General features: G+C 43.9%; 1 protein-coding gene across 1 annotated transcript in view; it reads left to right on the forward strand.

Moving 5' to 3' along the window:
• Crybg1 (crystallin beta-gamma domain containing 1) overlaps window positions 1-26,584 on the forward strand; it is a 53,996-nt gene that overhangs the window by 10,050 nt on the left and 17,362 nt on the right. Inside the window, exons 3-13 of the mRNA XM_005073209.4 lie at window positions 2,619-2,666; window positions 2,749-2,867; window positions 5,229-5,388; window positions 8,083-8,222; window positions 16,662-16,788; window positions 18,718-18,753; window positions 19,779-19,936; window positions 20,878-21,004; window positions 21,094-21,239; window positions 25,781-25,907; window positions 26,091-26,123. Coding sequence (XP_005073266.1) covers window positions 2,619-2,666; window positions 2,749-2,867; window positions 5,229-5,388; window positions 8,083-8,222; window positions 16,662-16,788; window positions 18,718-18,753; window positions 19,779-19,936; window positions 20,878-21,004; window positions 21,094-21,239; window positions 25,781-25,907; window positions 26,091-26,123 — 1,221 coding nt within the window. The remainder of the gene's footprint in view (window positions 1-2,618; window positions 2,667-2,748; window positions 2,868-5,228; window positions 5,389-8,082; window positions 8,223-16,661; window positions 16,789-18,717; window positions 18,754-19,778; window positions 19,937-20,877; window positions 21,005-21,093; window positions 21,240-25,780; window positions 25,908-26,090; window positions 26,124-26,584) is intronic.

Raw genomic sequence — 26,584 nt, forward strand, 5'->3', positions numbered from 1 at the left:
ATATAGCAAGTCTCTGTCTAACACACACACACACACACACACACACACACACACACACACACACACACACACACACGTTTTCAGCAGTGCTATATACAGATCGATCCATTTCCAATGATTTTGTGAACTAGTGGGTTTCAGACTTTTGGTCTTAGGACCCACTTTCTTTTAAAGATTGAGAATTCAAAGAGCTTTGGTTTATTTGGGCAGTGTACCTGTGTTAAAACTTGGTCCTGGGAACTTAAACCATCAGAGAACAGATGTGCAGGTCCTGTAGCCTTCAGAGTGATGGAATGCCTTACAGAGGAAAAGCAGAAAGCACAGATAATGTTCTGTTACTGTGAAAATAGCTTTGAACTCATGGGGCACCATGAAAAGCTCCTGGGAACAAACCTCCCCGCCCCCAGCACAGGGAATGAGCCCAGAGCTACACATGTGCCTACTAAAGTCTCCAGCCTCCCTTTTCCTTAACATCCTCACTAATTTACCTGGGATGGCCTTGAACGTGCCTTCTTTGTGCTTCAATCTTTGGATGGAACCGGGATATAGGACTAGTCTCCTGGGGCATTTTCATTACCTTTTGACAATCTACATGTACCACATAGAAATCCTAAAACTTTTCTCAAAAAAACAAAAGCAAAACCAATGTCTCTCAGGCACAAAATTTCTGCCAGTCCATTTCCCATTCATTATGCCTTTGTTCTGTTATTCTTATCTCTTTTATTACTTGTCTATAACCTGATAGAATCTGCTTTTTAAAGATAGTTTTTCTCAGGCTGGGGAGATGACTGAGGTGTTAAAGTAGTTGCTTTGCAAGACTGGTTGGATCTCCAGAACCCATGCAAGTGTGGGTGTTCCATGACCCACCTGTAATTCCAGTGCTGGGCAGGATAGAAACAAGGTCCCCAGAGCCAGCCTATTGGCTAGACTAGTCCTATTGGTGAGCTGTGGATCCAATTGGGAGTCCTTGCCTCAATATATAAGGGGATACATAAAGTGATAGATGACACTCCCCAAAGTCAGCCTCAGGTCTACACACACACACACACACACACACACACACACACACACACATACACACACACACAAAACAGGAAAAAGTCATTTCTCTCCGAAGCCAAGTCATACTGCATAAAAGAAAAAATAGTTTTGCTGACTTGCTGACTTCTAGGATTTTTATAATTTTTTTTCAAAATGTCTCTCTTTGGGTCTTAGGCTTTCCTCATTGTAGTTTATTTTTAATGTATTTCTTGGCTTCTGTTCTAAATTTTAGGTTTTTTTTTTTTGCTTCAGTTTACTGACTCTCATGTGTGCATGCAGCAAATGATCACTCCCTGTTTTCGTTTCCAATTATGCACACAGAGGGCCTTGCCAGGCCTTGTGGCCATAGTCCACTGATGTGAGGCAAGAGGGTGAGTCAAAGGCAGGCCCCGGGAGAGGCAGCTCAGCATGGAAGTAGCCCATATTTTGTAAGATTTCACATGTATAATTATTATTTTTACTATCTTGCACATTACGGGTTTTACTGGTCTTGTCAGGTAATCTTGAAAATGATTACTTCTGAAGCCTTATAAAAAGGTGCTTTGTCCATCAAAACAGGGAGATTAAAAATACTATTTGCAGGATTGGTGAGGTGGCTATGAGCACTGGTGCTGTTGCAGAAGACCCGAGTTCAGTTCCCTGCAAACGCATGGTGGCTCACAACCATTGGTACCTTCAGTTCCAGGAGAGCCAATACCCACTTGTGACTTCCATGGACACATGGCACACCTGCATACACGCAGGAAAAGCCATTCATACACACAAAATAGATAAACCTTAAAAAATTACCATGTGCCATGTATAGTGTGAAATATATTATGCCTCCTCTTTTTTCCTTTTTCTCTTGCTGACTTGGGAATTGAACTCACAGCCTTGGCCACGCTAGGTGAGTGTTCTTCCATTGTGCCACATCCCTGACCCTCTTTTGATTTTTTTGTTTTGATACTAAGTAGTCACTGAATGTACACTTTGTTTCTCAGGCGGTCCTTGGGTTTTCCATCCTCTTGCCTCATCCTTTCTTGTAGCTTCTTTTGCAGGAAAGGGCTCCGGGCCCTGCCATGCACACTCTCATTTACACTAGTACTTGTTCCGTGGTGGAGAAGTTACTATGGCAACACAGTGTGTATAGATCTAAGGAGATCGTGCACATGAACGCATCAAATCCACTTCTTTCTAAATTGATGACTAATGTGTTCAGTTTCTTTCTTTGTTCTTTTTTTCTTTTTTAATTGGAGATTACTCAGATTCTTTGAAGTCAATCTGGTTGGTTCTTTTTCGGTGAATTGATGTAAAGCATAGTTCTGACTTTGGGGCCCTGAATTTTCTAGTACTGGTGGAAATACTCTAGATATTTAAATGAGTAGGAGCTAGAATGGCAAACTTATTTAGACAATCTTGTAATTTAATTATGTGAATTCCAAGAGAACACTAACATAACTTGAGTGTAAAGCGAGGTGTATTGCTTCAGTACTGGTAAATGGTGAATTAATATGCTCTGACTGAAAGGGGCTCAGGTGCAGAAGGACAGCTGCCCTGTAATGCTGTAATCATTTACTGTTTTGTTCCTCTGATTGCAGACTCTTAGAGGAAGTGTACATAGTAAACTCAATCCTCGGCCAGGGAAGGTAAGGTTATTTCATTTCTGGTCCAGATTCTCTCTTGATCTGCTGAAGGGAGACAAAAGCTGCCACTTCCATTTTCTTGCAGATCGTGATATTCAGTGAGCCTGACATCTCCGAGGAGTGCATCGAGGTGTTCAGGGACATCGAAGACTGCAGTTCTTGGCGCCTCTCTCCAGTGATACTGGTGAAAGTTGTCAGAGGATGGTAAGACTGCACTGCAGCCTTAGCTTACAGGGGTGTTACAGTGCACTGCAGCCTTAGCTTACAGGGGTGTTAGGGTGCACTGCAGGCTTGGCTTACAGGGGTGTTACAGTGCACTCAGCCTTGGCTTACAGGGTGTTACAGTGCACTGCAGCCTTAGCTTACAGGGGTGTTACAGTGCACTGCAGCCTTAGCTTACAGGGGTGTTACAGTGCACTGCAGCCTTAGCTTACAGGGGTGTTACAGTGCACTGCAGCCTTAGCTTACAGGGGTGTTAGGGTGCTCTGCAGGCTTAGCATACAGGGGTGTTAGGGTGCACTGCAGGCTTAGCTTACAGGGGTGTTATGGTGCACTGCACCCTTGGCTTACAGGGGTGTTACAGTGCACTGCAGCCTTAGCTTACAGGGGTGTTAGGGTGCACTGCAGGCTTAGCTTACAGGGGTGTTACAGTGCACTGCAGGCTTAGCTTACAGTGGTGTTACAGTGCACTGCAGGCTTAGCTTACAGTGGTGTTACAGTGCACTGCAGGCTTAGCTTACAGGGGTGTTACAGTACACTCCAGGCTTACCTTATGGGAGTGTTAGGGTACACTCCAGGCTTAGCTTACAGGGGTGTTAGGGTGCACTGCAGGTTTAGCTTACAGGGGTGTTACAGTGTACCGCAGCCTTAGCTTACAGGGGTGTTAGAGTACACTCCAGGCTTAGCTTACAGTGGGTGTTAAGGTGCATTCCAAGGACAGGTTATCACAGGTGTCTGGCTTTCTCAATTACTACTTGGACCTCACTATTTTTATCAGCATAAATAACTTACAACACTGTTGGTGGTAAGTAAGGAACAAGTGTCTAGCACATGGTTTTATTACAAAAGTGATATATGTTTATGATAGACAAATCAGAAAAATACAGTAGAACAAACTAACTTTCCCCATATATCTCCACATAACATTGCTTTGGATATATTGGGGCCAGTCATATGGTTTTGACTCATGAGTATCTCATGGTATCTAATGAGGTTGGTGAGAATTGCATTTGGGGACTGGAGCATTGTCTTAGCAGTGAGGACTATTCTCAGCTCTTCTAGAGGACCCGGGTTTGGTTTCCAGTACCCACATCTCTGCTCAACACTGTAATTCCAGTTCCATGAGATCCATCATCCTCTTCTGGCCTCTGCAGATACTGCAGGCACACAGTGCCCAGACATACTTGCAGGCAAAATACAGAATCCAAACATGTAAAAGGCAGTATATCTTTTTTTAAACTTGTTAAAAACCTATAAGCGAAGCTGGATGTGATGGCTCATGTCTTTAATTCTAGCACTCGGGAAGCTAAAAGAGAGTTGCTCTGAGTCCCCAGCCAGTCTGGACTTATGTATCAAGACCCAGTCTTTCTCACACACAGACTGCATGCATGCATGCATGCATGCATGAACACAGGCACACACTCATCCCAAATCTGGCAAGCTGGTTCAGTGGGTGGAGGTCCTTGCCACAAAGCTTGGTGAACCAAGTTCTATTCCTCGGACACACAAGATACTGGAAGAGAATGGACTTCCGCAAGAGCTCTCTGGTCACCACTTGGGGTCACAGTTCATGTGAACAGGCACATACAAGCGCATCAATTTAAAAAATTGAGACAGGATCTCACTATGTACACAGGGCTTGCGGTCCTTCTGTCTCTGCATCTGGAGTAGCTGGAAGGACAGATGTATACCACCAGACCCAGCTATGACCTAAAAAGTTAGTCATGCTTTTTTAAATTTCCATCTGACTAGTTATGCAACATCTTTTCTAATGGGACTCTTAATGTTTTAATATCCGTTTCTAAATAATGAACATATTCACTAGAAAAGTAAAATGTACTTTCATTATCAAATTAGAAGACTGGAAATTGTTGAGGTTGTTTTCTTTCCTGCCTGGTTCTTCAGCTGCCTCAACCCCAAATGATCACAGAGAGACTTATATTAATTATAAAACTGTTGGCCAGTGTCTAGGGCTTCTTATTGGCTAGCTCCATCTTAATTATTAATCCATAACTACTAAACATGTATTATTTATGTGGTCTTGGCTTACCGGAGAATGCCCAGACCTGTTACTCCTTTGGAGGCCTAAATGGCACCTGTTTCTGGCTGGCTCTCTCCACCTACTTTTCCCAGAATTCTCAGCTCCTAGTCCCACCTATCTTCCTGCCTTATAAGCCAACAGTGTTTTATTCATCAACCAATAAGAGAAACATATATACAGAAAGACATCACCCATCAGAAAAGTATGCTAAAAACAAAGTTTATAAGACAATTTTATTTGTAATAGGAAGTAATCACACCTGCCTCAATGTGACAGATAATGGTTTTTCTGTGTTTTGTTCTCAGTTGGATTTTGTATGAGAAAGCCAATTTTGAAGGGCATTCCATTGCTCTAGAAGAAGGTGAATTGGAACTCTCTGGTCTCTGGGGCATGGAGGAGATTTTGGATGAAGAAGCAGAGTCTGATAAACCTGTAGTAATTGGTTCTATCAGACACGTGGTCCAGGTTGGTTATGGGAAATGTGGACTTTGTTCAGCACTGAGAAATGGCTGTCAGGGATAATTTTACTTTAAGGGAATCCTCATTTCATGAAATAAATGGGTACATATTTGATGGATACTTTTTGGACATGTGTTCTATAATGTAAATATTTGTATATTACAAGTTAATTACAAAAGAAACAGTCTAATCATTAGATATTTTTCATCATAAATCTATTAGGTAAGATTTTCGCTCTGGCTTCCACTCATAACCCAGAGGAGTGCTTTACTGAGTAACCTGTCTTCAACAAATTATCTATGAACAGTCTGCCTTTTCTTTCTTTTTCCTTTTTTGGTCTTTCAAGACAGGGTTTCTCTGTGTAGCCTTGGCTGTCCTAGAACTGCTCTTTAGACCAGGCTGGTCTTGAACTCAGAGATCTGCCTACCTCTGCCTCCTGAGTGCTGGGATTAAAGGCGTGTACCACTACAGCCTGGCCTGCTTTTTCCCCCTTTAGATTTATTTTAGTTTTTATTTGTCTGTGTGTCTGCATGTGTGTGCAAATATGTGCCCAGGTGTCTGTGAGAGTGTTTGAGATCCCCTGAGGCTGGAATTACAGGTGGTTATGAGCCGGTGACATGGCTGCGAGAACCTGAACTCTGGTCCTCTGGAAGGGAAGCAAGGGCTCTAACTGCTGAGTCATCTCCGAGCCCTGGCTTAGTTTTTTGATTGTTGCACGGAGTTATGCTTTCCTTGAGGCATTTAAGGATATTTTACTTTAGAAAGACAATCTAGAAATAATTTAGTTGATAGCTCCACTCTGGTAGATTTAAAATATCTGAATCCCTTCCTGTGTCTTCGCTTCCTGGCTGCCTTTAGATGACCCTGCACTATTGACATGTGCTCTACAGTGTCCAGGGCTCGTCACAGGTACAAAGCAATGACCCTTGAGCCTCCCTGAATCCCAATAAGCTTTCCTCTAAACAACAGAACCCCAGATCATTTGAGATATTTGAGGTCCGTTTACAGAGGTGGTAGAAGTTCCCGCTTGTTTTTTGAGGAGGAAGGTGTTGTCAACATCTTTCTTTGTAAACACGTCATTTCTGGCATCTTACAAATGGAAGATTAACTAATAACTTTTTGCCGCCGAGGTAGATGTTGTAGAGGACAGTAAAGAAAAGTGGAAGGTTCTAACGAGAGATGAGGGAGGATGGAAACCAGGTTTGTCAGAGCTACTTCCTAGCTCGGTGTTTCTTGTTGCTTGTTTGCTTTAAGACAGCCTCACATAGCTCAGGCAAGCCTGGCACTGCTTCCTGATCTTCCTGCTTCCACTTCCTGTGCTGGGACCATAGGTGTGCGCCACCACACCCCTGTCAACATTTCTGAGCCACTTAGATGATGATCATCATTTCAAAGGCATGGTCATTATTTGTCTTTTAGTGGGTTTTGGCATGATCCGGCTGTGTAGCTCAGGCTGTCTGAAGAAGCAGCAACCCATCTGTCCCTGGATGTCCTTAGCCCCCAGTATTATAAGGGATCATCACTACAGCCAGTTTCATTTTTAAGTAGAGTACATAGTATGACAAACCATATAAGACGAGGAACACTATTTTATTATTTTATGTGTATGAATACTTTGCCTGCATATATGTCTGTGCCCCACATGGATGTCTGGTGCCTGAGCTTCTGTGTGGGTAATGGGAACTGAAAGGGGGTTGGGGAGTGGTGGGGGGATGGGGGTTGGGGGTGGGGGATCTTCTACCACAACTGCAAGTGCTCTTAACCACTGACCCAAATCTCAAGCTCTGAGAAACACTATTTTAAGATGTCCTCTCAGTGGAATATTTTACATGTTTTACACTTACATACACATACATATATCATATAAATATTATATATGTTTGTATATATATATATGTATGTGTATATAATATCACAAATACCTACACTTTGATACACCCAAGGGCATGAAACAGTGGCCAGAATGAAGAGATTTATAAAGTGCCATGGGTGTATTTTTTTTCTACATTTCAAGTCTAACCAACATCCTAGAGGTCTAGTCACAGTAGAGGAAAATCGCTATGGAGTGTATGGACACAAAACCATAATTGGGGAAGAACCTAAGTGCAGACTTAGACTAGAACCATTAGACTTGGATAGTGACTTCAGAGCAAAGGAACCAAAAGTCCTCTGACCAAGAAACACAGAAACACTGAGTGAGGATAAGAGGAAGATACTTCAAAATGCCAAGAAAGTACCTTCCTGGTGACGCTTGGATGTGACCCTGAGATGTGTGATCACAGCAGGATGTCTGACCCAACAGAGCCTCGTGTGTAATGAGTGTAAATGGAGAGGATGGGATGGCAAGTGCCCTGTGAATTGTATGTGTATACTTAAAGCGTATTCTAAGGGGCTGGAGAGAGGGCTCAGCAGGGAAGAGCACTTGTTGCTCTTACAGAGGACCCGGGTTCTGTTCTCAGCACCCACACCAGTCATTTCATGACTGTTTGTAACTCCAGTTCCAGGCGAGCTGATGCCCTCTTCGGGCCTCCAGCAGCACATGGCGTGCATGTGGTACATACGTACATTCACACTCATGCATACATGTTACATTTTTTAAATAAAGCTTTCAGTCAGTTGTAAGAGAAAGAATAATGAGCTTATTACAAGTTCAACACTCGATATATTTATTATATGTGTAATGTGTATTTCTTTTTTCAGGATTACAGAATTAGTCAAATTGACCTGTTCACAGAACCGGAAGGGTTGGGGCTCCTGAGTTCCTACTTTGATGATGCTGAGGAAATGCAAGGCTTCGGTGTGATACAGAAGACATGTTCCATTAAAGTTCACTGGGGCACGTAAGTCTTCCATGTCAAATGCGGTTTCAATGAGGCTCCATCGGGAATGCTAGAGGATGTGGGTGTGGGGCTCCAAGCTCGAGTCCCCATGCTCTTGCTTTCCCCACCCCTTTTCCTGGGCTGGGGTAATCTTAGGCACGATAGGCAAGGGCTGTACCACTAAGCTATATCCCAGCCATGGAAATCACATTTTTTTTACATAGGACTTTTCGCTAATCACAGAGAAACCTGGCCACTCAAAGCTCAATAATTCAGTATTTAAAGTGGGATTGGGTCAGCCGAAAAGACTTCTTTTGCCCTTGTTACACAATGCTGCTGTGTAGGCTGCACAAGCCCCTGGAGACTGTAAGGACATTTTGAAGGCAGTGGGAGTCTGAGATGGTGGAGATAAGGATAAAAGTGGAGACACAGGACAGAACATGTGGTCTTTAAAGCAGAGCCCAGAGCGCCAGGCACGTGGACGGTAACTGCTGAAATGCTCGAAAGGCCTGTCAAAGTTGCTGGACGTTTCATATAAAATCTTTTCCTAGAAAGGTTATTACAATTTGTTTTTTATTCACTGTTAGTATACATGGCGTGTGTGTGTGTGTGTGTGTGTGTGTGTGTGTGTGTGTGTGTGTGATGTGTGATGTGTGATGTGTGATGTGTGTGTGCTATGGAGTATGTGTGGAAATTAGAGGACCACTTTCAGGAATCTGTTCTCTCCTTCCAATATACATGGGCCCTGAGTATCAAACTCAGGTCATCAGGCATCTACCCCACTGAGTCATCTTGCCGCTCAAATCTCTTCCTTTTTAACATTTTATTTTTGTAGAAGTTTTCTGAAATGCACAATTAGTTCAATGGTAGTGTATATAATATATAACTTTATATATTCAGAGAACATTGACAAGCTTTTATGAATGGAATGTGCCACCAAAGGTTTCATTGTCTTGTAAAGTGATCTAGGATATCTCTGAGCAAATGAGAGAGTGCTCCTTAGTGAAGCCTTGGCATTCTGTTGTCCGCTATGAATCTTAGTTTGCCATTTTGCTATCATGGGCAAGTGGTTTGATTTTTGTAGATTGGAGGAACTGAGCTACCTGCAGACCACAAACTCAGATTTTCAGTCCTCAGAAATCAAGCTTTAGGAAGCATGACTATGGAGACTTTGACTTAGAGGGAGGGGCAGCCATCTTTGAAGAAATGAAATGTAGATGTTCCCCTCGTATTCTGGTGCTCCATGGGGGTTCCTGAGGGAAACAGCTAGAAACTGGAGGAGCAGGCTTTGGCTTCCCAATGGTTGAAATTAAAGTAGGCTGCCTTGTTAGAGAGTTTGTTGTCTCAGGAGGTATTTTATCTAGAGCTTTATAAGAGGGAATAAGGTATAGACTAGCTACCTTTATGACTGTTTGTTCTTTTGTTTGCCTAAAAATTTGAGTATACCTAGAAAAATGATAGTAGGTAACTGTAGAGCTGAAATAAAGTATCCAAATAGACAGGTTAAGAACGAGAGCCCTTCCCCCCACCCCCAGCAGTCAAGTGTGCTCCTTCCATGCCTGGGAAACAGCTCTCTGTGTTGGTCCATTTTCCTTGGGAGGAAGTCAGTTTATTAGCTCACAGCTTTAGGGGGTGGGAGGCATCTGGTGAGGGCCTGCCTGCTGGAGGGACCGTGGAGTCCCAGGGCGGTGCAGAGCACTGTGTGGGAGGAGAGGTGTGCATAAGAGACAGCCAGCCTGGCTGCAGTCACAGAGCCGCTCTGAAGCAGCCTGTCAGGCCATGAACGGGTGACTCCATTCATGAGAGAGGCCCTGTGACTGAATCTGACTGGATTGCCTCTTGAAGGCCCCGTGTGGTCCTCTGTCTTAGTACCTCCCAGTGGGGGTTAAATCTCAGCGTGGCATTTCGAGAGGAGCAAGGAAGCCATACTACCCCCCTCTCCATAAGTGGGATAACAGCAGGGAGCATGGTGATGGCTTGCCATCAAGTGAAGGGCACTTATTAGGGCAGGATTGAGGATTACTGGCTGCTGTATAGAGACAGACCATCAAGAGGGGACGGCGGAAGGGAGGAAAACAAGTTCCAACCATGCAAGCAAGAGATGATGGTGGCTTAGGTGCTGTGATGGTGACAGGAAATCGTGAGGCCTGAGATACATCAATTTCATTCATTCATTCAGTCTATTTTACAGCCTGACTGCAGCCTCCCCTCCCTCCTCTCCTCCCACTACCTCTCCCCTCCCCTCTATCCCCCCACCCATTTTCTCAGAAAGGGGCAGGCCTCCCCTATGTAGGAGCAAAGCCTGGCCTAACAATCTGGCATAAGATCAAGCACCTCCCCTGTATTGAGCCTGGCTTTGACAATCTGGCATGAGGAATAGGTTCCCAAGAGCCAGTCAAAGCACCAGGGACACCCCTGCTCCAGTTACCAGGAGTCCCACAAATGGACCAGGCTCCCTGGTTGTTGGTTCAGACTCTGAGTTCCTGTGAGCCAGGCAAGCTGTTTCTGTGGGTTTCCCTGTGATGTCCCTGACCTCCCTGGCTCCTGCAGTCCCTCCTCCCTCTCCTCAGCATGTAGGTCAGCCCAATGTTTGGCCATGGGGGAGTATGGGGGTGTGTCTCTGAATCTGCCTTCATCAGTCATTGGATGAAGACCCAAAGGCAGAGCTGACAGCATTTGCTGATGAATTTTAGGTGCAGGGGGCTGGGGCTTGGAAGGCTTGGTGCTCTGGCCTGTTCTGACACGGAGGCCTGCAGGAACAGTGTGGGAGGAAGAGTGGAATGTGCAAGCTGTTTTGGAAAGGCTAGATCTGAGATCCACTGTGAGTTCACACGAGGGAGCAGGAGGAAGAGGAAGTGTAGGCCTGGATTGCAGGCAGCAGTTGCAGGTGGAACCCAGGAGTCCTCCACTTAAAGAAGGCTGTGGGTGTATCTGAGCATTAGAGCAGTTGCCCAGCATGTGGAAGGCCTGAGGTCAGTCCCCAGCACCACGGCAAGGAGCGGGAATTCTGTGTGTGCAGGGCAGATGGAAGCAGGTTTTAAAAGGAAAAATGACCGTCGAGAAGGCTTTCAATTAGGTACCACATTAGATCCTAAAGGCCAGCGGACAGGGTGGAGGTTAAAGATGCCATGTGCCTCCGTCACTTTTATGTTGGGAAACTGGGAGAAAATGTAAGGTCTGGCGGGCAAAAGAGCCAGGAGCCTCCTGGAAGCTAACTCTGATAGTTCAAAGTCCAGCTTACTGAGCTTGGTTGGTGAGCTCAGGACATCCATGCTTTAATAGAGCCCAAGGGAATCTGGGTGAGCTGATAGAACCGTGTGTCGTTGGCTCACTCTGCGTGTCCCCGTCCCCCCCATCCCCCCCCCCCCGTCCTCCCTAGTATGGGATTATAGATGTGAACCTCCACACACAGCCAGGTAGGGTGGGAGGGTTTACCTGGTAATAGGTGCTCCTCATTCTTCGGTGACTTGCACAACAGTGCTCTGGGTCTTCTCTAGATCCCATTAGGAAACATATTCCTGGGCCCATTCACTCCAGATTAAATTCCTCTGCACATGTGTAAGGGTGTTACTGGCCTTGTCAGATTCTTTCTTAAGGAAATGAGTAATTATTAACTAAATTTGCCTTTCAAATTCTGTTGAGTATAAATAGGTCTAAACCTTTGCTTTAGTGGCTGGCTTATAGTAGCTCCCATCCTCCCTGAGACAAAGGCAGGCTTGCATAGTTCTAGGGTATATTTTAACAAAAACAAAGGCTTTAGAACTTCACAGGGAGCCTATGATTTAAGCAAGGAAGATAGGCTGGCTACTTTGTCTGAACCAAGGCTGTTAGACAGTTCTGATGCTTTGAACTGGTCACTTACTCTGGTCCCATTCCCTCACTCTGCACATACATGAACTCTCTCCCAAGGCTACACACACCCATTGGTTTGCCTGTATTTTTGTGTTTTTAATTGCTGTTATAGTCACCGTATGTATTCTGTTGTGGGGCATACTGTATTACATGGGCTTTCAAACACCAGCCAGAATAGTTCAGGAAATGCCTGCCTATCATCCACTAGGTTCAGTGATTGTTAATATTTCCCATGTTTGTTATCTGTTTGTTTGAGACAGGATTTCTCAGTACTGGTTGTGCTGGTACTCACTCTGTAGACCAGACTGAACTCAGTGATCTGCCTGCCTCTACCTCCCAAGTTTGCCCAGCTTCGTATTTGTTATCTTTTGCTGTCAGTTGGCTGTGCATTGCAGACATTTTGTTCCTTTGCTTCTGCAGACACAGTCTGAATCTCTTTATAATCAAATAATAACTGTAACTTTACCTAAGACACTTAGCATTGTGTCCTATGATAATATGACATCCCAGAACCACATTTTCCTGGTTGCCTCCAGACTGTTTTTTATGGTTTTTAGTTAGTTGTCAACCAGGACCCTTAGTTTAGGCTAATGCAGTATAAAGTGAGTTCCAGGTTAACTTGGGCACCACAGTGAGAGACGCTGTCTCACCCCAACCCCAAAAATTCCAGTGAGAGTCCCTGTTTAAGTCCATTTGTTTTTTCTGCCTCTGTGATCTCTTTACGGCTCAGGCCTGACGCTGTTCACCTGTGTGTACCAGTGTGTTTGCCTGTTCGTGTACGTACTTGTGGCTGTCATCTATACTGACAGGTTGGTGAGGCCCAGCAATCTGCCCATCTCTTTCCCCAAGAGATGGGATTATAGAAGCATGGTTTATTTCTAAATATATAAACACAACCTTCTCTGTCCATATAGTTTTACTCACATGTGTATGGCTTCAGGACTGCCCATTTGGCACTGGATAACCAGTTTGCAGCTCTTCCCTGGGAAAGGCTTTCTCCCACTCAGCATTTCTTTGTTGCTAATAGTTCTGTGTCCAGGGTGGGGGCCTCAGGAGCTTCCGGCCTTCCATGCTAGCGAGTCTATTGGTGGTGGTGTTCATGTCTTGTTAAGGCAGCTGTGCTAATGACACTTCATGGATGTAGTTCTAAGACTGCTCTAAGACTGAAGCTCTTAAAAGCCTGGTTTGTCCCACTCTGAAGACTCAGGGAACATTGCAGAAGAGGGGGCAGGAAGACTATAAAAGCTAAGGATCAGAAAGTTTGCTGTATGGTTGAATCTCCTAGGAGTGTCAAAGAAACTACATCCATAAAGTGTCATTAGCACAGCCGCCTTAACAAGACATGAACACCACCACCAATAGACATGCTAGCACGGAAGGCCGGAAGCTCCTGAGGCCCCCACCCTGGACACAGAACTATTAGCAACAAAGAAATGCTGAGTGGGAGAAAGCAGTCTTAGAACATGATTCCTTATCTAAATGTTCTTTGTACAAAGGGTTAGGTCTAAAGGTACGATTTAGGTTGAACAGCTTTGGCAAGGATACTTCATATGAGGTGTATTTATGCTATACCAACACATGACAAAATAGTCACCTGCAAGCTGATGACATCAAGTTTGCTTGCCGAGTCAATGAGGCACTGCCCACATCTCTCTATTGCAAAGTTATTCAGAAGTTTTGAATAACCTCATATTCAATCTTCAATTAATTTCCATAAATATTTGACCAATATTTATGTACATCTGCATCTCCTAGGACCCAGCTGGGCATGCTCAGTTTAGTTTTACCTGCTAGTTACTTGTTTTAAAAACAAACACATGATAAGACAGATTTTTCTTATGGAACTAAATGGTATCTCTAAAGGAATGATAATGCATATTTTAATATACAAATCAGCGGCCATTGTTAAGTAGTATTCATGTATGCCTCTTGTTTTATTTTTTGGATTTTTCAAGACAGGGTTTCTCTGTGGCTTTGGGGGCTGTCCTGGAACTAGCTCTTGTAGATCAGGCTGGCCTTGAACTCACAGGTATTCCCCTGCCTCTGCCTCCCAAGTGCTGGGATTAAAGGTGTGCATCACTACCACCTGGCTTCATGCATGTTCTTTATGTAATCATTCATGTACGTTCATTATGTGTATGTTCCTTATGCAATCATTCATGCACGTTCATCATGTATGTTCTTTATGCATATATTCATGAACATTCATCATGTATGTTCCTTATGCATGCATATTCACATTTGCTTTAAAAAAAGTCAATGCTTCTTGGCAATACAGTTAATATGACTCTGAACCATAGTTTTTTAATGAGCAAAGCTTGCTACCTAAGTACAATGGAAAAGGAAAAGCAAATTCTTTAGAAATGGACCTGGTATTGCATGAAGAAAGTTTCCCACTCTCCTAAAGCTCTGTGCATGAGTTTTCAGATCCCCTGGTGCCGACTCACTGAGGGACTCTCAGCATAGCCTTGCAAATTTGCCAGTTTAAATGTACTGTTTCCTGGCAGAGTCCTCCATCTTCTATAGATGCTGTGTGACTAGCCCATGTGCCTCAAGGAAAGTGAAATTGTAGTGTTAGATGAACATACCCATTGCAGTTCAACCCAAAGAAGGAAAGCCTCAGGAGAAGACTACTTTGAGAACATCATTGTAGGGTCAGCAGTTAAGAGCACTGACTGCTCTTCCAGAGGACCTGGATTCAATTCCCAGCACCCACATGACAGCTCTCAATAGTCTGTAACTCCAGTTCCAAAGGGATCCGGTACCCTCACACAGATATACATACAGGCAAAACACCAATGCCCATAAAAAGAAATCTTTTTTAAAGAAATCATCCTAAAATTTTGGGATTACTACATGAACTACACATGCTGTTTATAAGAAAGCACAGCCATCCATTGTAAGGGAATCAGACTCAACCATGTTGACTGCAGAACTTCCATTCCTTGGCCAAATCAAAAAGCCCATGTGTAACGTGTCCAAGCCAGCTTTGGGCTCCAGGAATGTATGTGCCTCCCTGGCTGTTGTGGTTTAGATATAGGGAGTTAGTGTCCCTTCAGCCTGCTGCCTTCTGGCTTAGAGATATTAACAGGGTTTTAAAAGGCTTCTTTCCCCCTTGGTTAACTTGTTCTAAAGTGTAATATTTGAAGTGTTACATTTGCACAGAAAAGCACTAAACTGAATGCATTTTTGTAAGCTAGAAATAGAACACCCTGGCAGGTCAGGAGCCCTGTCATCCAGGCTTCCTTCTCTCCCTTCCACTCCCTCCCCCCATAACCCTCTGCCTTTGTAGCTAGGAAACTGTTGATTGACTTTGATCTCCACTTATGGTGCCAAAGGACCGCCCAGGCTTTCATGCACCTGTTGACAGGTCTTTAGTAGGAATTGGGTGGCAAATCTCTGGGTAATTGGTCTAAAGAAGGTCCAAGGGCATCTTTAACACAAACTTTCATTAAAATAGGGTGTTAGGCCAAAATCAGAAACAAGCGGAAAGCCACCTCACCCTCAGAACCTGTTCTGCTGTGAAGGATTTCATTGAGAGTTTCTACTTTGGGTACAACATCTGGGAACATAATGTGCTTGGTAGAGTACCGCAGCCTGGTGGTTCAACCACACTAGCAAAGTTATCCCCTGTGTGGGACTGGGGATCAGGAGGAAGGAGCTAGTCTGTTTCCAGAGGGGCAGTAGTAACATCTGCACAACATAAATCACTTCTCCAGCAGCCACACCTTCCCAGAGACCTGCACTTAGCTCCAGTGGGCATGCTTTTATGGTTCCCTGGCTTTAGTTCAGGAGAGGGTGGGGCTGCTGTTCCTTGACCAGAGCAGAAGTGACAGCTGACACGCCCAATACAAGGAGGACATGGAATCGCAATGTCTTTAAGAGGAGAACTGAACACTCAGAAGGCGTTGCCACCTGGGAGCAGGCGGCCCTTGGACCTTCGCCCTGAAGGACAGTGGTGTGTGTGCTGAGTGGTTCGCAGAGTGAGGATGCTTCATGGGTGTGACAGGAACAGATCATGTTTGGTACACTCCCTGAAATGGGGAAAAAACTGCTGTGAAAGAATGACAGGGAGTGGGGGTCAGGGGGTCAGCCCTGCCTTGGGGCAAGTGACTTAACCTCACCTGTAAAACAGGGGCAAGAGCATTCCTGCCTGGTAACACTGTTGTGAGGATTACCCAAATTTCTAGGTTCCCTTCCTTGTAAGTTTTTGGAAGAGGTCAGCTGTTACACATTTTTGACACCACAAGAAATGTTTAAATAGAACTCTGTAAGTCTTTACTTATGAGTGACATAGCTTGACATGGCTTGACTTGGGGTCTCTAACTAGGTGACAGAGGTATTCGCATGTAAAAGTGTTTACAGTGTGACAGTGTGACTTAAAGCAAGAGGCAAAGTTAGCAATGAGGACATCCTAGGCCAGGGAACACCACCCAGCTGGCTCCTCTGGGAGCGGCTCTTCCCCCACGCTTGGGAGCAGCCATGCCTGTGTGACCACATTTTCCCCTGTTCTTGACCTCCTCTGTCAGTGGGGTCCTGTGCTCCAAACAGGAGAAAACAGAATAAATGATGAGTTCCTTCCTCTTTGCTTCCGTGCTCGTGATTTAGGTGGCTGATCTACGAAGAACCCGGATTTCAAGGTGTCCCCTTCATCCTGGAGCCCGGTGAATACCCTGACTTATCCTTCTGGGACACTGAAGAAGCATACATTGGATCCATGCGGCCTCTGAAAATGGTAACCACGGAACTGAACTTGGTGTTCTGAAGGGAACAACTCTGTTAGCTTGACCTTCTGAGTCTACCAGCTGTGACTCTGAAAGTAAAACTAGCTTTCATTGCTTTACATGCATATGTAGCAGGTAGAGATGAGTCCTATTGCAGGATAGAAATAATAGAAGCAGTAACTTACTCAATTTCACAGTTAAGGGGACAAGACTGTGTCCTTTGCCCCGAGGGCATCTTTTGCCTCAGGGAGGAGATGTCTGTGCTAAGCTGCAGCTAAGAGCAGGCCTATAGTAAGTAGAAGAAGTATTTATGGAAAATGGGAGCCATGGTGAATAAAATGCCAAGTGGTGGGAGGAGAGGCAGGGCAGGTGCTTAATTAGGAAACTTTCTGATAGTGAAGCTGAGTCCTGAACAGGAGCAGGATTGTCATAACTGGGCTGGCAGAGAGTGCGTGTGGGAGCCAGGGCAGGCTCAGGGTGGGCAGGGCATGCCAAGGACCAGCCCAGCGGTAATGCCAGGAAGCCTCCTGGCTGAGTGGGACAGAGGGGAGCGGGGCTGAGCATTCAGTAGTTACCCTCTCAAGTAACTTGCCGTAAAGGAGCCTGCACTTCCGCTTCCTTTTCCTTGTCGCCGTGTTTGCCCTGCTCTCTGGCTGTACTGCTGGAATGAAGGCTCAGGTGGGATGAGGCTGCCACACCATAAAAGATATTTTATCTCGATTTTATTTACCCTTTGTAACAAAACATTCAACTTATCTCCAGATCTCAGTGCACATGACTTGAGGCTTTTTTTTTCTAATATTAAATCCACTTTCAAAGAGCCCAGTTTTATTAGTTTTGGGAATGCATGAAAGTGTTATTCCAAGCTTAAAAAGCAAGTTGATGGTTTTAAAACTCTGAAGTTTATTGAGCCCCTGAAAGATTATTTTTTAAGAAAGTACTCTCTTGACTGTGTAAGGTCTGGTTGAGTTTGCCTGTTTCTTTATAATTTCCGTTTATTTGGGTCATTTGAAGATTTTTGGCTGCAGTTTTAAGCTCATAAAGATACATTGGTGGGCCATCTCCCAGCTAACCCACTACTGACTTTTGCCTGTTCAGTATTTTTATGTAATACTCTCTTCTCTGATCTCAGGGTTTTTGAAACAACAACAAAAAGCCTCCTTTTTATTATAAAAGGGCAGTAATCCCAGTCCTTTTAAGATGTGTTAAGTGTTACTTAATGGTTTGTCTTATTATTCTGTGTGAGCTTCAACACTTTTGTAGACTGTTGGTTGCAAAGTCAGGTGCCTTCAGGGGCCGGGCAGGAAATACAAAGGGTGGGGCTTCTGGGAGTGGAACCAAAGGGAGTGGTGGCCATGCCAGCCAGACCTGTGCCTTGCTAAGGAAGGGCCAGCCCGTGCCAGTGCAGAAGGTGAAGCTCCCCTCCTTAGAGACATGTGGTCTAGATGTGGCAAACCTTAGGGCTATTTAGCAAGAGAAATAAGAAAGGAGTTTTAGGAGGTTGAGGCAGGAGGATCCCAGGTTTGAGGCTAGCCTGGTCTTTATGATGAGTGAGATTCTGTCTCAAAAGAAAAAGAAAAATAGCACTAACTCTTGGAATATAAATTAAAATTGTATCAGAAATTAAAAAAAAAAACAACACAAAGCAAATAAATCAAGGAGCTAGGGTGTAGTGGTGGAGTGCTTACCTAGCATTGCAAAGCCCTGAGTTCCGTTCCTCAAAAGCAGAACAGAAGCAGGCACTAGGTGTGCACATTCAGAGCACCATGTGAACCTCTGATCTGGCTGGTCTCCTACTTCATCCCATTTGGTAACTGTGGCATCATCTCATGTAAATTAAAACAAGCAAAGTAGACCCACTGTGTGCTTCAACTACTGTGATATAGGAAACACTGTCAGTGGAAACCGGGTTTTTTACTGTGCTGTTTTTTTCTTTTCAGGGTGGCCGTAAAGTTGAATTCCCTACGGACCCCAAGGTAACAAGCGGAGAGAGAGTGTGTGTTGGTAGTGAGGGCTTAGGAAAGAGAGATTATTCTGCTATCTTCATGTATATCACGGCAGTGTGACTTCCCCTCCACACCTCCCTCTACTGCAGCCAGAGGAACCGCCCAGCTTCTCATGCTGGAAGAGGCTAACAACATAGCCATCTTAGCATGGCCTCCGAGGTTCACTGTTGTATTAGCTTTACCATTCCTGCTGGTATTTGCTAATCGCAGAGTCTGCTGCTGGCAACAGAAGAAAGGTTTTGAGCCAAAATCTCCCCACCCTGGATGCCTCTGCTGCTGTTTCCGTCACCTGAACCATGCACTTTGATGACGTGGTGGTTTTCATTTTTAAATCAACCTTAGAATCCTCTGGCTCCTTAGTATCTTTTAAACCTTGGCTTGGCAGTGTTCCACTATGGATAGAAGGAGGGTGAGGGGAGGCCTCATGACTTTTGTTTTAACTCTATTAGTTAAATTTACGTGTTGTCATGTAGCTAATTTTTATATATGATTTAAAAATTTGATGTGTATTCTAGGATTTAGTATTACTATTATTATTATCATTTTGGGTTACTTATGTTTGATGGGGGGGCGGTGTGGGTGTGGTGGCACATGTGACATATCCCGTGTGAAAGTCATATTTTGGTGAGAGTTGGCTGTCTCCTTCCACCATGTGTGTCTGGGAAGACTGAACTTAGCCTTTTCCTGCTGAGCCATCGTGGTGGCTGTTTTTGTTGATCCCAGACAGTCTTTATTATACAGCTCCTGGCTGGCCTTGGACTTGGGGTCCTCCTACCTCACCCTCCTGAGTGCTGGGTCTGCAGGTCTGTGCACCATGTCCAGCTGGTTTGCTTGTTTGTTTTCTGGCTGTGTCTTGTGCGGGGTGTCACAGGTGCTGGGCAAGTGCTCTACAGAGGCACACGCCTAGCCCAAGTAGGTTCTATTGAATGGCAGATTCCATGTTTAGCTATTTAACGTCTCCCAAATTTTTGTTATGTCTGTCTCACTTATTGCAGGTAGTTATTTATGAAAAGCCTTCCTTTGAAGGAAGGTGTATGGAGCTAGAAACAGAAATGTGTAGTTTTGTCATGGATGGAGGTGAGACAGAAGAAACGACTGGGAATGACCATCTGCCCTTTACATCGGTGGGGTCTATGAAAGTCCTAAGAGGCATGTAAGTAGATGGGAACTGGTAAAGATTTCTCTCTTTCACTAATGAAATGTGCCCTCATTTCCCCCAAAGACAGCATTCCTGATTAGAGCATGGTGATGTCTTGGAGGCAGTAGGGGATCGTGAGGCTCGAACCCGCAGGCTGTCACACTGCATCCCCAGCTGGATCTGGTGAACTTCAGCAGTGTTCATGTTCTCTTCAGTCCGCTGTGGACTGGACTTGAGAGAGTGGCTAGAAGGATGCTGTGGGGAAGTTTGATGCAAAGTGATAAAAATCAGCCACACAGATTGACTTTTGAAAATATTGTATTCCAAACTAATGAACTATTAATTAATTTTCTTTCTAATTTTCATGCTCTTTTTGAATTTTATAGATCCTGTACATTTCTTGTAGGAGTATATACTGAAGTCTTGTAAACAATTTGTATTTATATTTTCATTACTATTTGAAGAAAGTTTGTCATTTTACTTACTGAGTTTCATTTTAATTCTTTTTTAAGATTTATTTTTATTTTATGTGTATGTCTGTGCATGTGTGCAGTGTCTAAGGAGTCTAAAAGAGAGTGTCAGATCATCTGAAACTGGAGTTACAGTTGTGAGCTGCTATGTGGGTGCTGGGAGCCTAACCTGGGTCCTCTGCAAGTGCTCTTAACTGCTGAGCCATCTCTCCAACCCCTCATTTGAGTCCTTATTAGACACACACTCACACATCCAAATTCAAGCACACTCATGAATAACTACATGTCTTTATAGAACTCTAATATACTTCTTAGGTTTTCTGAACAAATTCTCTTAGATATTAAATAATTCTCATAAACACATAAATTTATATGCTGTCCTTTCTAAGTTTAGAGAATTCAATGGTAAGACAAATTCGCAGTTAGTTTTATGTCAGTAAAACTGGCCATGTGGGAAAGAGTTTGAGTGTGTCCTTTCTCCTGCAGTTGGGTTGCGTATGAGAAGTGTGGCTTCTCCGGTCATCAGTATTTGCTAGAAGAAGGAGAATACAGGGACTGGAAAGACTGGGGTGGCTACGGCGGAGAACTTCAGTCTTTGCGCCCCATCTTAAGTGTAAGTCAAAGAGAAGCATATGACTGGCTTGTGTTCTTTTTTGGATGACAAACGGCTACCCTTTGAATTTGAATTTTCCTTTTTAATAGGACTTTTCAAATGCTCACATGATAATGTACAGTGAAAAGAACTTTGGCTCCAAAGGCTCCAGTATTGATGTCTTAGGAATTGTTGCTAATTTAAAGGAGACGGGATATGGAGTGAAGACACAATCGATCAATGTGCTAAGTGGCGTGTAAGTGAAATAATTCAAAAGATTTTAAGCTTGGGTTTCCCTCGGGTTTCTGTTACATTAGTAGAGTCTGTGACACAGAGTTGGTCCTCAGTAAATATCTGACAGGCAAATATTAATTTAGTCACTTGATATTTACAGCTGTGCCATTTTTATAGCTGTTTTAAAACTATTCTGATGTAACTCTTTTCCCCCCACTTGGAGCAGGCTTTTGGGTATCATGGTAGAAAGATGCAGACCTTTTTCTAAATGGGTAGATTGTTTGTTCACAATGGGAAACAAATAAAAAAAGCAAGCTAGCATTGACCCTGAGGTCAGAACAAAGTCCCTTTAGGTTTTCCTATAGTTCCAACCCTGCTAGTGTTTCTTCACTAGAATGTTGACATAAAAACAATTGTTTAGACTACCTAGAGTTAACAATTCCTGTTTGCTGTTTTGTTTTCGAGAGAGTGTGGTTGTGCGCAGTACAAGTAACTGGTCCTTGGAACCTGCCTACCCACCCCCCTACCCCACGTCCCAAGTGCTGGCATTATGGCCCCGTATCTTTCACTAATGCCAATGCAAGTCTCTACTGAGAGAAGACTCTGAGACGGAGTGATAACAACAAAGCTCATTGGCTTATACAAGTGAAAAGCCGTAGAGAAGGTTTGGTTTCAGGCCAGGCATGGTGTCAAGGGCCTTTACTCTCAGCATTCAACACACAGACTTTTAATCTCATCACTCAGGAGGTGGAAGCAAAGACATTGAGTTCAAGACCAGCCTGTGTTACATAGTTGGATCCTGTCTGAAAGCAGTAACAATGACAGTGACCATTCAAACACAAAAATATTTTGCTGCAGGCATGACTGACATTAGGGATCAAGCTTCATCTGATAGCCTTCATCCATGTTTGGCTTTTGTTCTCCTAACTCATTGAATGCTCAGGTTCCAGGTTTGAATTTGATTCCTTAATGTGGACCATTGGTACATACCTGAACTAGAATGACGTAATGTTTAGTCTTCCTGCCCGCCACCTGGGTCCTGTTGTCGCTTTCAGCTCCCAAATAACACACAAGACACTATATGAAGCTGTTGGCCATTTTTTTGGTTTCTTATTGGCTAGCTCTGACTTGATTATTGACCCATAATTGCTAATATATATTTTATACGGACTTAACTTTTTGAGGACACATGCCTGATGTGTCCCTTCCTCCCAGGAGATCACATGGCGACGAACCTCGTCACTACATTTCCCAGAATCCTCCTGGAATCCTAGTCTCACCTATCTTGCTTCCTTATTGGCCAACAGTGTTTTATTGACATACACAGAAGGACTTCCCCATCAGAGTGGACCTTGGTTCATGCCTGAGCTAGAGAGCCGGCTGTGCCAGTATGGGGTGCACATCCCTAGGGTCAGTCCCACAGTGGGTATGATTGGAGTATGTGGCTCCCCAGGAGCATCAGAAAGAGATGCCAGATTTCTAGCCTAGGGGGTTGTTGAAAATGGTTGGTGTTAGCCTGCTTGAATCAGGTTAGCCTCAGCCCTACTACATTTCTTGAGGCCTCCCCGAGAACCTGACATACATGACCCATGTCTACACACTTTGTTAGGCACTATGTCTTTGTGTAGGCTGTTACATGTGACCCATCTTGGCAGAATGGCATCAGTGACCCCTGGATTCCAATTTTAGCAGAAAATGCTTCTATGTGTCTTGTGGCCCTAACATCTTATGATCATTGTTGGTTGTCTACAAAGGCAGGAGTTGTCTGAACATATGGCAGAAGCCGCTGAGGTGGAGCCGTGGCGCTACAGTGTTTCAGATTGCCTTTACACTAGTTATGTCTGAAAAGACTATAGTGAGAAGCTCAGTCCTGGAGAGACACCTGTGGGTTCTGACACTCACCAGCTGTCCTCACCCATTAGTCACAGGCCAGCCAGCCATCTGCCCTAGTGGAGGAAGCTGAGGATGCTGGGTAGATGTTGATGTAGGTTAGCTTCGCACAGGGCATTGTTGTGCTCTGAACCTGGCTTTTGGGGGTGTTGTTTGTTTTTTGTTTTTGTCTTTGTTTTCCTGTTTACTCACCCTGCTTGCTTGAATAGGATGTTAGGCTTTCTTATGTTTTTATTTTTAGTCATTTTTAGCTGAATTTCCTGGATGAGGCTTTTTTTTTTCTTGTTTTAGAAATTGAGGTTTGGTATTGGGGGAAGTAGAAGGGAAGCATGGTTGTTCACACTCACACACATATACATAGGCATACACACTCACACATATATATGCATATGCACACATATTCACGCACTCACACACAGTCACACATAAACACTCCTACACACACATACACGTATATGATACACATACACACACACACACACACACAGCCTCTTGAATTTTCTGGATGTAGAAAGGCTCCTGTATTCACTGAGGTCAATTCCTTCTTCATTTTCATTCAGTGTGTCATTTGACAAATACTTTTCGAGGTCTGTTGCACCCTCAGATAAGACACAGCATTTATGTGGAACACGCCGGCTGCTGCAGGAGGTGGAGATTAAACACTGGGAACACACAGCACACAGGGTTTCTTCCCTCCTTAACCCCAATTCAGGGAGACTTGACCAGGCCCTAGAAGAATGCATTCCTCTCAAGTCAAGCCATGCCTTAATGCACTTCCTTGCTTCCATCAGAGTGAGTCAGAGAGGCTCGCCTACTGCCGTGTTTACCTAACCGTTGTTTATTTAATTCGATGGGGAAGTGGAGCACACACACTCGTTAGTTCAACAAGTGACAAGGACCTGGCAGGGCTATTGGGCTCCTGTCCCGGCCACATTCGCTCTTCATTGGTGATTTCCCTCCTCAAAGTCAAGTGGAAAGGCACAGAGCCCGAATCCTGCTACAGCCTTCTGTGATGTGACCTGTGTTTGGGGTCTGGCTGCCGTGGCTTATCTTATGAGAGGCACCCATGGCTGGAGCTGGGCTCCCTCTTCCAGTTGCCATTGTCTCCTAACCACAGGCTTACCTGAGATATGCGTGCAGAGGTGACACTGCACCGAAACGGGTGGCCTCTTCCGCTCAGCTCAGCACAGGGTCCACGGTCAGCTCCCTCCCTCTTCAATGGAAACACTCTGTGAAGGTTAAGGGATTCCTTTAGCATTCCCGAAAGTTACTATCAGGACCATGGAGAGAACCAGCTCTCCAAACTTTTTGCTTCACACTGAGGATGCAGAAGTTCAGAAAACTGCCGATGTGACTTTGAGACTGGGCAAGGGGAACTTAACTTTCTGAGAGAGACGGGGACTCAGTTTCTGCATTCAAATGGCCAGAGATGAGCCTTCTGGTGTTTGCTATTGAATCCCACCTGACCGATTAGTTTCTAGAGGGTTCTTTTTCTCCTGGGGGTGTGCATCTCGAGGGGATAACTGTAGATATGCTTTTGGTTAAGTTGCCCCCTTACACAGTGAAAATCCATTTCATTTGTGGTCTGTATATTTTACTAGAACATGGCAGGCAGGTCACAAAGTGCAAAGCGCCTTGCCAGCCTCAGGCTCACTCATGTTCTGGCTATTAACTGATTGCATCACTTTGGATAGGTCACCTCCCATCCTGAATGTGTCACAGCAAATAGTTATTTGTGATGCTCCTCTATCTGTCAACTCCAAGGACAGGGATTTTGTCTTCTTCCATCTCTATCTTCTTCGTGTCAGTCTAGTTTCTGGTGTGTGGCTGGTGATGGGCAGTCAGTGTTTGCTGAATGAGTAAGTGGAGGGACTTCCGTCGTAAAGTGGGCGTGCCATCACTACTACGTTGTGACGTAAACAGATCTACAAGCAACTTGGAAAGTTTGAACATAGTGTGTGCCATTAAGCTGTGAGTGGAACATTAGAGCAATTAACTGATGACTACACTGAGTATCTGTTGAAGGGAATAGAAGTTGGAAAACCTTTTCACCTTCAAAGACATCCTCTTTGCACAGGAAGTTGCCTCAGTTAGTTGGTTTGACTGCATTCGCCTTTCGGAGATCACTGCAAAGTTAACATATAAATATTACAAGAGACTTGTCCTTAGTACCCCGGGAACTGTTTCAGTTTTGTTTTTCTATAGAAGTGTTAAGTTGGAAATACTGTTTGAAAAGATGTAAGTGCTTTCCTCTTTTTAGCTTTTTGTTATTTGTTGCGGTTTGTTATATATGAGACATAGCTTCCTGTTAAGATTATCTGCAGAAATCTTTCAATGTTGAAAAAGAGTTTTTTGTTTAAAAAAAATCAGACTCCTCTTTTAAATCTGGAGTATTCATAGGCATGAAACTAGAAAAAAATCACAACACAAAATTATCCTTATTGTTGCTTTCTTGAGGCATGGGAATTTGGTATCTAGGAACACCAAAAAGCCTGCATGGGCATTCTTTAGTGCAGCTTGGCTTTGTCCTATAAACAAAGACAGTCAGCTAAATATTAAAGAGGGGCCAGAAAAAATATGGTGTCTGATCAGCAAAACCCTCTTCAGACGTATGAGGCATGAGGCAGTTTTATATGTAAAATAAGAACTCTGACCAAGGTTCCGTCTCTGTAGATGGGTAGCCTATGAGAACCCTGACTTCACGGGAGAGCAGTATATCCTGGACAAAGGCTTGTACACCAGCTTTGAGGACTGGGGAGGCAAAAATTATAAGATCTCTTCTGTCCAACCCATATGCTTGGTAAGTTGATCCTTATGGGAATATTAATTCCGTCTGGCTTCCCTTCATGTGTGTAGTGATTTGTGTAATAATTGCCATGGAAGGTGTTCTGGGATAATTTTTAACAGTAATTGCTAAAGTAGAAAAATAGTTTAGAACATGGATCTTTTAGTAATTTTTTTTTCTCCTCTTTTAAATGTTTAGGATTCTTTGACTGGTCCAAGGAAACGAAATCAGGTAACTTAAAAAAATAGTATAATTAGGGACCATTCATTTTCCATTGAAAAAGTGAGTATAAATGCCAGGTGTATGGGACATTTTGTTAATTTTACCCATTCTTAAGTCTGAAATCATTAACAGTAGTGCTTAATCAATGGCACTGGCCCATGTCTAAATATTTCCTATGTAACAGTTTTATTATATAATGCTGGATTTAATTTCATTACATAGACTTGTTTCATGAATATCCATAAGTAAATATTCCAGGTAACAGCACATATGGTTCTCTTGACACATTATAAAATGAAGTCACATTTGCTGTGTCTGCAGTAGAAAACATTTTATATGGTTTCCCTCAAGCCTTCGAATTGCTGACTCCCAGGTCAGTTTCATTGTCCCCATTTTTAATGCAGATCTTCAGATAGCTGTAATTACAGAAGCACAAATGCTACTGTAGCCTCTTTTATTAGCATGTAGTG

This window comes from Mesocricetus auratus, unplaced genomic scaffold (assembly GCF_017639785.1).
Source record: "Mesocricetus auratus isolate SY011 unplaced genomic scaffold, BCM_Maur_2.0 Super-Scaffold_100018, whole genome shotgun sequence".
NCBI lineage: Eukaryota > Metazoa > Chordata > Mammalia > Rodentia > Cricetidae > Mesocricetus > Mesocricetus auratus.